The sequence below is a fragment of the Mauremys mutica genome, chromosome 15, assembly GCF_020497125.1.
Source record: "Mauremys mutica isolate MM-2020 ecotype Southern chromosome 15, ASM2049712v1, whole genome shotgun sequence".
In the NCBI taxonomy this organism is placed as follows: Eukaryota; Metazoa; Chordata; order Testudines; family Geoemydidae; genus Mauremys; species Mauremys mutica.
The window spans coordinates 2,905,657-2,918,650 of record NC_059086.1 but is presented as its reverse complement, the minus strand read 5'-3'; the positions used below and the strand labels follow the sequence as shown (position 1 = coordinate 2,918,650).

Genomic DNA, 12,994 nt, shown 5'->3' with positions numbered 1-12,994 from the left:
CCGCCACCCCCAGCAGCCCTGGCCAAGAGGGTGAGGGGCAGAGATCTGCTGGGCTGGGGCTGAGATGTGGGGGGGGTCCTGGGCCGGGGAGGGATGGGGGGCAGAGAGCTGCAGGGCTGGGGCTGAGATGTGGGGGGGGCCTGGGCCGGGGAGGGATAGGGGGCAGAGAGCTGCAGGGCTGGGGCTGAGATGTGGGGGGGGCCTGGGCCGGGGAGGGATGGGGGCAGAGAGCTGCAGGGATGGGGCTGAGATGTGGGGCCTGGGCCAGGGAGGGATGGGGGGCAGGGAGCTGCAGGGCTGGGGCTGAGATGTGGGGGGGGCCTGGGCCGGGGAGGGATGGGGGGCAGAGAGCTGCAGGGCTGGGGCTGAGATGTGGGGGGGGCCTGGGCCGGGGAGGGATGGGGGGCAGGGAGCTGCAGGGCTGGGGGCTGAGATGTGGGGCCTGGGCCGGGGAGGGATGGGGGGCAGAGAGCTGCAGGGCTGGGGCTGAGATGTGGGGGGGCGTCGGCCGCGGAGGGAAGGGGGGCAGAGAGCTGCAGGGCTGGGGCTGAGATGTGGGGCCTGGGCGCGGGCGGGATGGGGGGCAGAGAGCTGCAGGGCTGGGGGCTGAGATGTGGGGCCTGGGCCGGGGAGGGATGGGGGGCAGAGAGCTGCAGGGCTGGGGCTGAGATGTGGGAGGGAGCCAGTGCCGGGGAGGGATGGGGGGCAGAGAGCTGCAGGGCTGGGGGCTGAGATGTGGGGCCTGGGCCGGGGAGGGATGGGGGGCAGAGAGCTGCAGGGCTGGGGCTGAGATGTGGGGCCTGGGCCAGGGAGGGATGGGGGGCAGAGAGCTGCAGGGCTGGGGCTGAGATGTGGGGCCTGGGCCGGGGCGGGAAGGGGGGCAGAGAGCTGCAGGGCTGGGGCTGAGATGTGGGGGGGGCCTGGGCCGGGGAGGGATGGGGGGCAGAGAGCTGCAGGGCTGGGGGCTGAGATGTGGGGGGGTCCTGGGCCGGGGAGGGATGGGGGGCAGGGAGCTGCAGGGCTGGGGGCTGAGATGTGGGGGGGTCCTGGGCCGGGGAGGGATGGGGGGCAGGGAGCTGCAGGGCTGGGGGCTGAGAGGTGGGGGGGTCCTGGGCCGGGGAGGGATGGGGGGCAGGGAGCTGCAGGGCTGGGGGCTGAGATGTGGGGGGGGCCAGGGCCGGGGAGGGATGGGGGCAGAGAGCTGCAGGGCTGGGGCTGAGATGTGGGGCCTGGGCCGGGGAGGGATGGGGGCAGAGAGCTGCAGGGCTGGGGCTGAGATGTGGGGCCTGGGCCGGGGAGGGATGGGGGGCAGAGAGCTGCAGGGCTGGGGCTGAGATGTGGGGCCGGGGCCCGGGAGGGATGGGGGGCAGAGAGCTGCAGGGCTGGGGCTGAGATGTGGGGCCTGGGCCAGGGAGGGATGGGGGGCAGAGAGCTGCAGGGCTGGGGGCTGAGATGTGGGGCCTGGGCCGGGGAGGGATGGGGGGCAGAGAGCTGCAGGGCTGGGGCTGAGATGTGGGGCCTGGGCCAGGGAGGGATGGGGGGCAGAGAGCTGCAGGGCTGGGGGCTGAGATGTGGGGCCTGGGCCGGGGAGGGATGGGGGGCAGAGAGCTGCAGGGCTGGGGCTGAGATGTGGGGCCTGGGCCAGGGAGGGATGGGGGGCAGAGAGCTGCAGGGCTGGGGCTGAGATGTGGGGGGGCCTGGGCCGGGGAGGGATGGGGGGCAGAGAGCTGCAGGGCTGGGGCTGAGATGTGGGGCCTGGGCCCGGGAGGGATGGGGGGCAGAGAGCTGCAGGGCTGGGGCTGAGATGTGGGGCCTGGGCCAGGGAGGGATGGGGGGCAGAGAGCTGCAGGGCTGGGGGCTGAGATGTGGGGCCTGGGCCGGGGAGGGATGGGGGGCAGAGAGCTGCAGGGCTGGGGCTGAGATGTGGGGCCTGGGCCAGGGAGGGATGGGGGGCAGAGAGCTGCAGGGCTGGGGGCTGAGATGTGGGGCCTGGGCCGGGGAGGGATGGGGGGCAGAGAGCTGCAGGGCTGGGGCTGAGATGTGGGGCCTGGGCCAGGGAGGGATGGGGGGCAGAGAGCTGCAGGGCTGGGGCTGAGATGTGGGGGGGCCTGGGCCGGGGAGGGATGGGGGGCAGAGAGCTGCAGGGCTGGGGCTGAGATGTGGGGCCTGGGCCGGGGAGGGATGGGGGGCAGAGAGCTGCAGGGCTGGGGCTGAGATGTGGGGCCTGGGCCGGGGAGGGATGGGGGGCAGAGAGCTGCAGGGCAGCAGCCAGGGTGACGGGGGTGGGGGCAGCGCGGACTCACTTGTTCCTTCCTCCGTCACCATGCCCAGCCCCTCGGCCTTGTTCTGCCGCTCGAAGGCGTTGAGGTCCAGGACGCTGCAGGGAGAAATGGGGGTCAGGAGAGCCCGGGGGGGAGGGGCGTGGAGTGACCCTGCCATCAACATCAACCCTCCACCCCCCAGTGCAGCACGACGGAGGGGCCCAGCCCCCCCACCCCGGGGGTAGGGAGCAGGGGGCCGCTGCTGGGGGATGGGGACAGGGCCGTGCGATGCCGCTCTGGGCAAAGGGGTTCAGTTCCCCTGGGGGTCCCCCCCACGGCTGGCTCTCCGTGGGGACAGGGCAGGGAGGGGGACCAGCTGGCACCACAAGGAGAGACGGAGACGGGCCGGCCGCAGGAAGGAGAAGGAGACCGGCAGGGACCAGCTCGGCCTGTGGGGCGGGAGGAAGGGACGCAGGCCGGGACAGACGGGGACACACGACGGACGGCCCCGCTCACCTGCAGGTCTGCATCAGGGCCTGCACGCTCTGGAAGAAACCCACCTCCCGCTTCTCCTTCAGGTAGTCCAGCATCTTCTGCGGGGACAAAGGCAGCGACGCTGAGTGGCTACTCAGCAACTACTCACTCGTTACTCAGCATACCCGTTAGTTACTCAACCTGTCCTCCCTCGTTACTCAGCTTGTTACTCAGCCCGTCCTCCCTTGTTACTCAGCCCATTACTCAGCCTGTCCTCCCTCGTTACTCAGCCTGTTACTCAGCCCGTCCTCCCTTGTTACTCAGCCCATTACTCAGCCTGTCCTCCCTCGTTACTCAGCCTGTTACTCAGCTTGTTACTCAGCCCGTCCTCCCTTGTTACTCAGCCCATTACTCAACCTGTCCTCCCTCGTTACCCAGCCTGTTACTCAGCCCGTTACTCAGCCTGTCCTCCCTCGTTACTCAGCCCGTTACTCAGCCTGTCCTCCCTTGTTACTCAGCCTGTTACTCAGCTTGTTACTCAGCCCATCCTTCCTTGTTACTCAGACCATTACCCAGCCTGTTACTCAGCCCGTTACTCAACCTGTCCTCCCTCGTTACTCAGCTTGTTACTCAGCCCGTCCTCCCTTGTTACTCAGCCCATTACTCAACCTGTCCTCCCTCGTTACCCAGCCTGTTATTCAGCCCGTTACTCAGCCTGTGCTCCCTCGTTACTCAGCCCATTACTCAGCCTGTCCTCCCTCGTTACTCAGCCCATTACTCAACCTGTTCTCCCTCGTTACCCAGCCTGTTACTCAGCTTGTTACTCAGCCCGTCCTCCCTTGTTACTCAGCCCATTACTCAACCTGTTCTCCCTCGTTACCCAGCCTGTTACTCAGCCCGTTACTCAACCTGTCCTCCCTCGTTACTCAGCTTGTTACTCAGCCCATCCTCCCTTGTTACTCAGCCCATTACTCAGCCTGTCCTCCCTCGTTACTCAGCCTGTTACTCAGCCCGTCCTCCCTTGTTACTCAGCCCGTTACTCAACCTGTCCTCCCTCGTTACCCAGCCTGTTACTCAGCCCGTTACTCAGCCTGTCCTCCCTCGTTACTCAGCCCATTACTCAGCCTGTCCTCCCTTGTTACTCAGCCTGTTACTCAGCTTGTTACTCAGCCCGTCCTCCCTTGTTACTCAGCCCATTACTCAGCCTGTCCTCCCTCATTACCCAGCCTGTTACTCAGCTTGTTACTCAGCCCGTCCTCCCTTGTTACTCAGCCCATTACTCAACCTGTCCTCCCTCGTTACCCAGCCTGTTACTCAGCCCGTTACTCAACCTGTCCTTCCTCGTTACCCAGCCTGTTACTCAGCCCGTTACTCAGCCTGTCCTCCCTTGTTACTCAGCTTGTTACTCAGCCCATCCTTCCTTGTTACTCAGCCCGTTACTCAACCTGTCCTCCCTCATTACTCAGCTTGTTACTCAGCCTGTCCTCCCTTGTTACTCAGCCCATTACTCCACCTGTCCTCCCTCGTTACCCAGCCTGTTATTCAGCCCGTTACTCAGCCTGTGCTCCCTCGTTACTCAGCCCATTACTCAGCCTGTCCTCCCTCGTTACTCAGCCTGTTACTCAGCCCATTACTCAGCCTGTTCTCCCTTGTTACTCAGACCATTACTCAGCCTGTTACTCAGCCCATTACTCAACCTGTCCTCCCTCATTACTCAGCCCATTATTCAGCCTATCCTCCCTCGTTACCCAGCTTGTTAGCCCATTATTCAGCCTGTCCTCCCTCGTTACTCAGCCCGTTACTCAGCCTGTCCTCCCTCTTTACTCAGCCTGTTAGCCCATTACTCAGCCTGTCCTCCCTCGTTACTCAGCCTGTTACTCAGCCCGTTACTCAGCCTGTCCTGGCTCATTACTCAGCCCGTTACTCAGCCTGTCCTGCCTCGTTACTCTGCATGCCTGTTAGCTACTCAGCTGTACTCAGCACATCCTCCCTCATTACTCAGTGTGTACCCATTAGTTACTCAGCACTTACTCCATTGTTATTCAGCCATTACACAGCACGTTGTCCATCATTACTCAGTGCACATTCACTCATTACTCAGCCATTACTCACTGCATACTCCCCTTGTTACTCAGGGCATAAGCTCTCTTTACCCCACACTCCTTCACCTGTTACTCAGTGGTTACTAATGTGTTACTTGGACATGACTATCTGGTTACTTAGCAGGTGGCTGAGCTCCTCGGCCATGACTCAGCCTTTACTCCCAGGCTCAGAGGGATCTTTGCCTGCGTAAGGACTGAGTGAAGTGCTGGGGACCTGGCCCTGGGAGCGACACCGGCCCAGCCGTACCTGCTGCACTTCTACGTTGCCTCCGTTCAGGATGGAGATGCCCAGCTTGAGGGTGGAGGACACCATGGCGCCTGGCTCCCCTGCCGACAACCAAGGCAATGCTGGTTACCAGCCTGGCACATGGCACCCCCCTCAACCTGCCAGCCCCCCCGTCAAGCCACCCCACTGTCCCTCCCCAGGCGAGGGTCCGATCTCACCTTTGCAGGCGCTGATCATCTGCAGCACCATCTCGGCCGCCCCACGGTTGTGCAGCCGTGACTGCTGGTAGAGCAACTTCTGCTTCTCCATCTCCTTCTCCTGTGGGGTGGAGACACAAGGGTCAGCGCAGGCAGGAGCTGGGGCCAGGACCGGAGGTGGGGGGCGGGGGGGATCACCTACCTCAAAGGAGCCTTCGGCCTCCTCCTCGTCTTTCTCACCACCTTCCTCTTCACCTTCTTCAATGTGACAGCTCTGGAAGTGAGAGGGAGCCAGAGTGAGGGGCTCCCCTTCCAATCCAGATACTATGGCATTACTCCAGTAATACTACACCGGTACTCTGGAGATACTATGTCGTCACTCTGGAGATACCACACTGTCAGTACACTGTTACTCTAGAGACACAACACCATTATTCGGGAGATACTACATTATTACTCTGGAGATACCACACTGTCAGTACACTGTTACTCCAGATATACTACACCACTACTCCAGAGATACTACAAAGTTAGTACATCATTACTCCAGAGACATTATAATGTTACTCCAGGGATACTGTGCCATTAGTACATTGTTACTCCAGAGACATTCTGCTGTTACTCTATTGTTACTCCGGGTATATGGCGCTGTTACTCCAGCAACACGACAATTGTTAGTACTTTGTTACTCCAGCAACACTACATTAATACTATATACTCCAAAGACACATGCTACTACTCTGGAGATACGAAGCCATTACTCCATCATTGCTACAGAGATACTACAATATTACAAAGTGACACTACCTAGATACCCCAAAGCTACTACACTGTTGCTACATCACTGCTCCAAAGATACCACACAGTTATTCCAAAAATATTATACAGCTGCTATGGCATTGCTACTCCAAAGATATTTTGCCATTATTCTCAAGTTACTACATTGTTACTACTGCCCACAGGGCTGTGACCTGGGCGTTTTCCTGCGGCCACTCCAGAGTAGCAGGAACAGAAGTTTGTGAAGGTGCTGGGGAAGGGTAAACTCCCCCTTACTGCAAAGCTGGTGTGAGGGGAGAGTCCGGGGAGGGGAGGATTCAAATCCTCTGCTGCTTGAATACCCAGAGAGCCGGGTTCGAATCCGGCTCTGCTCACAAGTGCGATGGGCTCTCCTGAGAATGCTCAAACCAGCCCCGGTAAATGATGGGGAGGGGAAATGGGGGGACACACTGGGGAGGGAAGGGGGCGCTGGGTGGGACGTGTGCTGGGAGGGGCCAGGGGGTGAGACGGGCTGTGAGAAGCTGGTGTGGACTTGGGGTCACTCACCTTCGCCATGATGTCGGCGTAGGCCATGTACAGATAGTCCTCGTCCAGTTTGCTGAAAGGCAGCGCACGGGCCACAGTCAGATCCAAGACCACACGCTCCAGAGAGGCCAGCGGAACAGTTCTACAACAGAGCCTGGACCCTCCCCTCGCCAAGCCGGGGATAGAACCCAGGAGTCCTGGCTCCCAGCCCGGCCCCCGCTCTAACCACTAGCCCCCACTCCCCTCCCAGAGCTGGGGAGAGAACCCAGGAGTCCTGGCTCCCAGCCCGGCCCCCGCTCTAACCACTAGCCCCCACTCCCCTCCCAGAGCTGGGGAGAGAACCCAGGAGTCCTGGCTCCCAGCCCCCCACCCACTCTGGGGCCCAGCAGGCGATTCACTCCCCAGGTTGGGTGGCTAGATGTGGATGCTGCCCCCGGCCCCGGCGCCCACCTCTTCTCCGTCAGCGCCGTGCGGCTGAAGTGCAGGATGAGCTGGTGCAGGGGGTCGGGATTCTTCTCCATCTGCTCTTCCTCCTCCTCCTCCTCCTCGCCCGGTTTCTACTCCCCCCAGCAGGACAGCGGAGAGTCAGCAGCTGTGAACCCGCTGGGGGCCCCACGCGTCCCCGCCAGAGAGAGCCTGGTGCGCCCGGCTTTTCCCACACCCAGCCCATAGGCCCAGGGGCCTGCCCCAGCCCCACTTCCAGCCTTTCCTCCGTCACTCCCTCCCTCCCCCACGGCCCCCCCACCGCTGACGTCCTGCTGCCCCCAAGCCTCCGGGCCGATGGTGAGAGAGCAGGGAGCAGGAGGGACTGGAAACCGGTGCCTGGGTGTGGATGGGGCCTGGGCAGGGACGGGACCCAGGCGTCCTGGGACCCAGGTGACCTGGGACCCAGGCAGGGACGAGACCCAGGCGTCCCGGCTGTGGGATATGGAAAGCTCAGACCTCCCCTGAGTCCCTGCCTCCCCCAGTGCCCCTGGCTCACGGCCAGGTCGTCGATCATCCTGTCCTCGAAGGCGTGTTCCTCCGTGACGATCCAGGCCAGCTTGTAGCTCTCCAGGAACATGTTACAGGCCCGGTGCCTGGGGGAAGGGGCAGATCAGAGGCCTGGCAGGGGCTGGGGGGCAGGGACTGACCCAGACACCCCCCTCCCCCGGCTGCACCCACTGAGCAGCCAGCATCCCACCTGGAGCCGTTCTGGGGAGGGCATGGATCCTGCAGGGCAGGGGTAGGGGTGGGGGTGGGGGACACTGTGGATCAGGGGGGTGGGTTGTACAGGAAGCTCGAGCCCATACAATGGGGGGGGCATGGGCCACACGGCAGGGGCTGTGGCTCCCCCAGCAGGGGAAAGTTGGGAGGCCTGGATCCCCTGGCCGGGGGCAGGTTGGGGGGCCCGGATAACTGGCCGGGGGGGGAGGTTGGGGGGCCCGGATCCCCCGGCCGGGGGGGGAGGTTGGGGAGCCCGGATCCCCCGGCCGGGGGTAGGTTGGGGGGCCCGGATAACTGGCCGGGGGGGGAGGTTGGGGGGCCCGGAACCCCCGGCCGGGGGGGGAGGTTGGGGGGCCCGGATCCCCCGGCCGGGGGGGGAGGTTGGGGGGCCCGGATCCGGCGCTGACCTGGGCATGTTGTACAGCGGCGTCATGCGGAAGCAGGCGACCACGGCGCGACGGCGCTGCTTGGACAGCAGCTTGTGCCACACGGCCTTCTTCGACTTGTAGGGGTGCTCGGTCTGCGGGGCCACGGGGGGGGTTAGGGCGGGGGGGGGCCCCCGCACAGCCCCTCCCCCACGCTACGCCCCCCGCCCCGCAGCCCCTCCCCCACCCCGCAGCCCCCCACCCTGCAGCCCCTCCCCCACCACACAGCCCCTCCCCCACGCTATGCCCCCCGCCATGCAGCCCCTCTCCCGCCCAGCAGCCCCTCCCCCGCGCTATGCCCCCCGCCCCGCAGCCCCATCCCCACCACACAGCCCCTCCCCCGCCCTGCAGCCCCTCCCCCACCGCACAGCCCCTCCCCCGCGCTATGCCCCCCGCCCTGCAGCCCCTCCCCCGCCGCACAGCCCCTCCCCCGTGCTATGTCCCCGCCCTGCAGCCCCGCCCCTGCCGCTCAGCCGCGGCCCCGGGCTATCCCCCGCGCGCTGCAGCCCCTCCCCCGAGCTATGCCCCCCGCCCTGCAGCCCCTCCCCCGCCGCACAGCCCCTCCCCCGCGCTATGCCCCCGCCCTGCAGCCCCTCCCCCGCGCTATGCCCCCCGCCCTGCAGCCCCTCCCCCGCCGCACAGCCCCTCCCCCGCGCTATGCCCCCCGCCCTGCAGCCCCTCCCCCGTGCTATGCCCCCCACCCTGCAGCCCCTCCCCCGCCGCACAGCCCCACCCCCGCGCGATGCCCCCAGCCCGGCAGCCCCGCCCCCCCGCGATGCCCCCCGCCCTGCAGCCCCTCCCCCGCGCTATGCCCCCCGCCCTGCAGCCCCTCCCCCGCGCTATGCCCCCCGCCCTGCAGCCCCTCACCTGCTCCAGGTGGAAGAGCACAGCCGACACCTCCTGCACCCGCCGCACGATCTTCTCGGGCCGGTTGGCGTCCTCGGCCTTGCCGGACATCTCGCGGTACAGGGCCATCTGCCAGCGCATGGACGCGGGGTTCTCGCACTGCCGGGGGGAGGGGCTGTCAGACACGGCGCCTCGGGGCGGGGGAGGGGGGAGACGTACATCGGTCCATGGGGCAAGAGGGGGCAGGCCAGAGCCCGGGGGTCCTGGGCTAGGGCATGGCACCAGGGGAGCAGAATGGGAGAGGGCCCATGGCGCCCGGAGGGGCTGAGTAAGGGGGACGGGCCCGTAGCACCCAGGGGGGAGGGAGCGGCTGGCCTGGGGCACCCAGAGAGGGGAGAAGGTGGGGCCAGCCCATGGCACCGGAGAGGAAAAGGGGGGCTGGTCCGTGGCCCCCGGGGGAGGGGAAATGGGGGCTGGCCCGCGCTGCCCGGGGAGGGAGGGGGGAGCCGGCCTGGGGGGGACCCTCACCTTGCCCTGCAGGTGCAGGTTGTTGTTCAGAACATCCCGCACCTCCTCGTCGGTGTCTTTCTGTGGGGGGGGGGGTGCAGAGTTCGTCACCCAGGGTGAGGAGCCGCTCCCACCCCAGCAGTTCATCGCCACCCCTCCAGCTCAGCCCCCCGCCAGAACCCCCCCCAACTCACTGCACCCCCAAGGACAACAGCCCCCCTGGTTCCACCGCTGGCTCCTCCTCCAGCTCAGCCCCCCGCCAGAACCCCCCCCAACTCACTGCACCCCCAAGGACAACAGCCCCCCTGGTTCCACCGCTGGCTCCTCCTCCAGCTCAGCCCCCCGCCAGAACCCACCCCCAAGGACAACAGCCCCACCTGGTTCCACCGCTGGCTCCTCCCCCTGCTCACCCCGGCTCCTCCCCCACTCTCCTTGGCTCCGCCCCTTCTCTCCCTGGCTCCGCCCCCTGCTCCCCCTGCTCCCCCCGGCTCACCAGGGCGTAGCGGCCCTTGGCCAGGGTGATGAGCTCCTGGTCGGTGGGCGAGCACATGTTGAGGCCGATGGGCAGCATCTTCTTCAGCGTGGCCACGATGAGCGAGGTCTGCACGGAGTAGCGATCCCCCCGCCGCTTCTTCTTGGTCCGCTCCTGCTCTGAGCTGCCCGCCTGGGGGGGTCCGGGGTGTGTGTGTCAGGGCGGGGCCCCGGCAGCAACCCCCCCAGCCCCCCCCGGTCCTCTGCCTCCAGCCAACATGCCAAGGCAGAAGCGTCCGGCCACAGCAGTGCCCCTCCCGCCCTGAGAGGGGTACCTGGCTAGCCACACCCCCACCAAGCTAGAGGGGTGGGGCTTCCCAAGGGGGGCGGGGCTTCCCACCTCCGTGGGGGAGGGGAGGAGCAGGGCCACTTGAAAAGGGTGAAAGGGCAAAGATGGAGGGTTCGGGGGGGGCACCCTCAGGGACTAGCATAGCTCAGCTGGAGGGCCCCCCCCCCCCGCCAGGGGACACGATCGCTCAGTCACGGACGCTGACAATTCAGGAATCTCCAGTTCTGAACCAGCCGCCCGGCCCAGCCCCTCCGTGTCACCCCCCACTCTGGTACAGCGGGAGGCTCAGGGCTCCCCGAATTCACCTGGGAACGGCCGGTGAGCTCAGGCCGCGGGAGCCCAGGGTCACCTCAGCGGGGGGCAGTGGACCCGGCGAGCCGCCGGGAAACACAGGGTCCGAGGGAGCTGTCACGGGCTGTTCGGGGGTACTCTGGGCAGGGGCGGAGACACCCCCCCAGGGACACCACAGCTCTTCCTGGGGCGGCCCCTGCCCAGCTTAGAGAGGGGGGAGCCAGACCCCTGGAGGGGGCACAAACCAGGGAGGGGACGGCGCAGACAGCTCCCCTGCACCCCAACAGCTGCGCCCCACCCCACAGCACACGCAATCCGGCAGGCAGGCAGGGCAGCATAATCTGCCTGCGACATCCCTGGGCCCCGCCTCCTCCCCTCCCCTCCGGCTGGGATGTCACGAGGGGTGATTATGAGATCCGTGATCCGGGGCTGGCAGAACCCTCCCCGCCCCCCACTGCCCAGCTTTGCAGAGCGAGAACCCAGAGAAACCCAACCGGTTCGGATCAGGAGCCAGAGACAGCTGGCCTGGCGCATGCGGCTTCGGGGCTGAGAGACAGCTGGGGGCAAGGAGAAAATGCCGGGGGGGGGCAGAGATCCCCCGTGCTGGGCCCCACGTCGCCGGTGAAAAGCCCTGGCAGAGGGAAGGTGGCGCGGGGCTGCACCACCAGGCCTACCGCACGGCTGCGAACCCCGGGGACCGGTGGGCTGGGTGCGCTGATAGCCGACGGGCCGGGTGCCTACAGAGCCCGTGGGCCGGGTGCAGCGGGCACTATAGCTCGCCCAGCCTGCTGGGACGTGCGACGCAGGGTACCGGGGGCACACGGGGAGCTGGGGAGGACCCCACCACTGGGCGGGGGCGGGCGGGGGGCTGGCAGATCAGACACAGACACAAGGCGCCATGCGGTCTCTGTGCGGCCGAAGAGAAGTGAGACGCTACCTGGCCTTCTCCAGACTAAAGGAACCGGGCCAGGAGAGAAGGGGAGACAAGACAGAAGAGACACGTTAGACGGGCCACGAGCCCCCCGGCGGCTGCAGCGCACGCCCGGGATGAGAGCGGGGCCGCCCAGGGCACGGTGCCCCCAGCACAGATATAAGACAGCGGTTACGTGGGGGGAGGATGGCACGGTGGGTAGATCGGTGGTGGCAGGACAGCACCCTGTAGACTGGATCAGGGGGCTCATGGGACCAGCCCCCAGCACCCATCACAGTGGCTCACGGAGTCACCAGGAAGCCCCCCGCCAGCCCCACACACAGGGAGAATCTGCGCCCCGGGCCCCCTTCTCCGCCGGCGCCGTGAGCTCTGGGCCCCCCGGGGAACCAGCGTGCAGACGACCATACAGCAGGGCTGCCCCCCCGCCCTCCCAGCCGGACCCGAGAGCCCTCGGGACGGGATCTGGCACCGAACGTCGGCGCCCGGAGTCACACGAGCGTTTGCACGTCTGGAGCAGGGGCTGCCGGGGAGCCGGGTCGGGCAGCGTCCAGGTGAATCCCTCGCGATTGCCCTGCCCCACAGGCCCCGGGCAGGGCTCCCCTGCGCCCCACGGCGCCTCACCTTGGACATTTTGCTTTTGCTGTCGGCCGTCAGGAAGGACATGTTGTTAATTTCGTTCTGCACCACGAAGTTCTGCTCCTCCCGCTTGAAATTCTGGGGGAAGGGACAGAGTTGTCCTCCCGGAGCCCAGCATCCACTGCCGAGCCCCCGCCCCGCTCCCCGCAGCCGAGCGCCCCCAGCCGAGCCCCCGCCCCGCTCCCTGGAGCCCTGCGCCGAGCCCCCGCCCCGCTCCCCGCAGCCGAGCGCCCCCAGCCGAGCCCCCGCCCCTCTCCCTGGAGGCCTGCGCCGAGCCCCCGCCCCACTCCCGGGAGCCCTGCGCCAAGCCCCCGCCCCACTCCCCGCAGCCTGGAGCCCTGCGCCAAGCCCCTGCCCCACTCCCTGGAGCCCTGCGCCGAGCCCCCACCCCGCTCCCCGCAGGCGAGCGCCCCCAGCCGAGCCCCCACCCCACTCCCTGGAGCCCTGCGCCGAGCCCCCGCCCCACTCCCCGCAGCCTGGAGCCCCCTGCCGATCGCCCCAGCCCCACTCCCTGGAGCCCTGCGCCGAGCCCCCGCCCCGCTCCCCGCAGCCGAGCGCCCCCAGCCGAGCCCCCGCCCCACTCCCTGGAGCCCTGCGCCGAGCCCCCGCCCCGCTCCCCGCAGCCTGGAGCCCTCCGCCGAGCCCCTGCCCCGCTCCCCACAGCCTGGAGCCCTGCGCCGAGCCCCCGCCCCGCTCCCTGGAGCCCTGCGCCGAGCCCCCGCCCCACTCCCTGGAGCCTGGAGCCCTGCGCCGAGCCCCCGCCCCGCTCC

At 67.0% G+C, this 12,994-nt stretch overlaps 1 protein-coding gene across 1 annotated transcript in view; it reads right to left on the bottom strand.

The window, feature by feature from the left end:
• RYR1 (ryanodine receptor 1) overlaps positions 1-12,994 on the bottom strand; it is a 121,930-nt gene that overhangs the window by 31,882 nt on the left and 77,054 nt on the right. The window contains exons 69-81 of the mRNA XM_044988271.1: positions 12,210-12,302; positions 10,040-10,210; positions 9,568-9,627; positions 9,061-9,198; positions 8,176-8,288; positions 7,545-7,641; positions 7,013-7,119; positions 6,584-6,635; positions 5,463-5,534; positions 5,282-5,381; positions 5,085-5,164; positions 2,778-2,854; positions 2,304-2,377 (exon numbers count right to left, since the gene is read on the bottom strand). Coding sequence (XP_044844206.1) covers positions 2,304-2,377; positions 2,778-2,854; positions 5,085-5,164; positions 5,282-5,381; positions 5,463-5,534; positions 6,584-6,635; positions 7,013-7,119; positions 7,545-7,641; positions 8,176-8,288; positions 9,061-9,198; positions 9,568-9,627; positions 10,040-10,210; positions 12,210-12,302 — 1,234 coding nt within the window. The remainder of the gene's footprint in view (positions 1-2,303; positions 2,378-2,777; positions 2,855-5,084; positions 5,165-5,281; positions 5,382-5,462; positions 5,535-6,583; positions 6,636-7,012; positions 7,120-7,544; positions 7,642-8,175; positions 8,289-9,060; positions 9,199-9,567; positions 9,628-10,039; positions 10,211-12,209; positions 12,303-12,994) is intronic.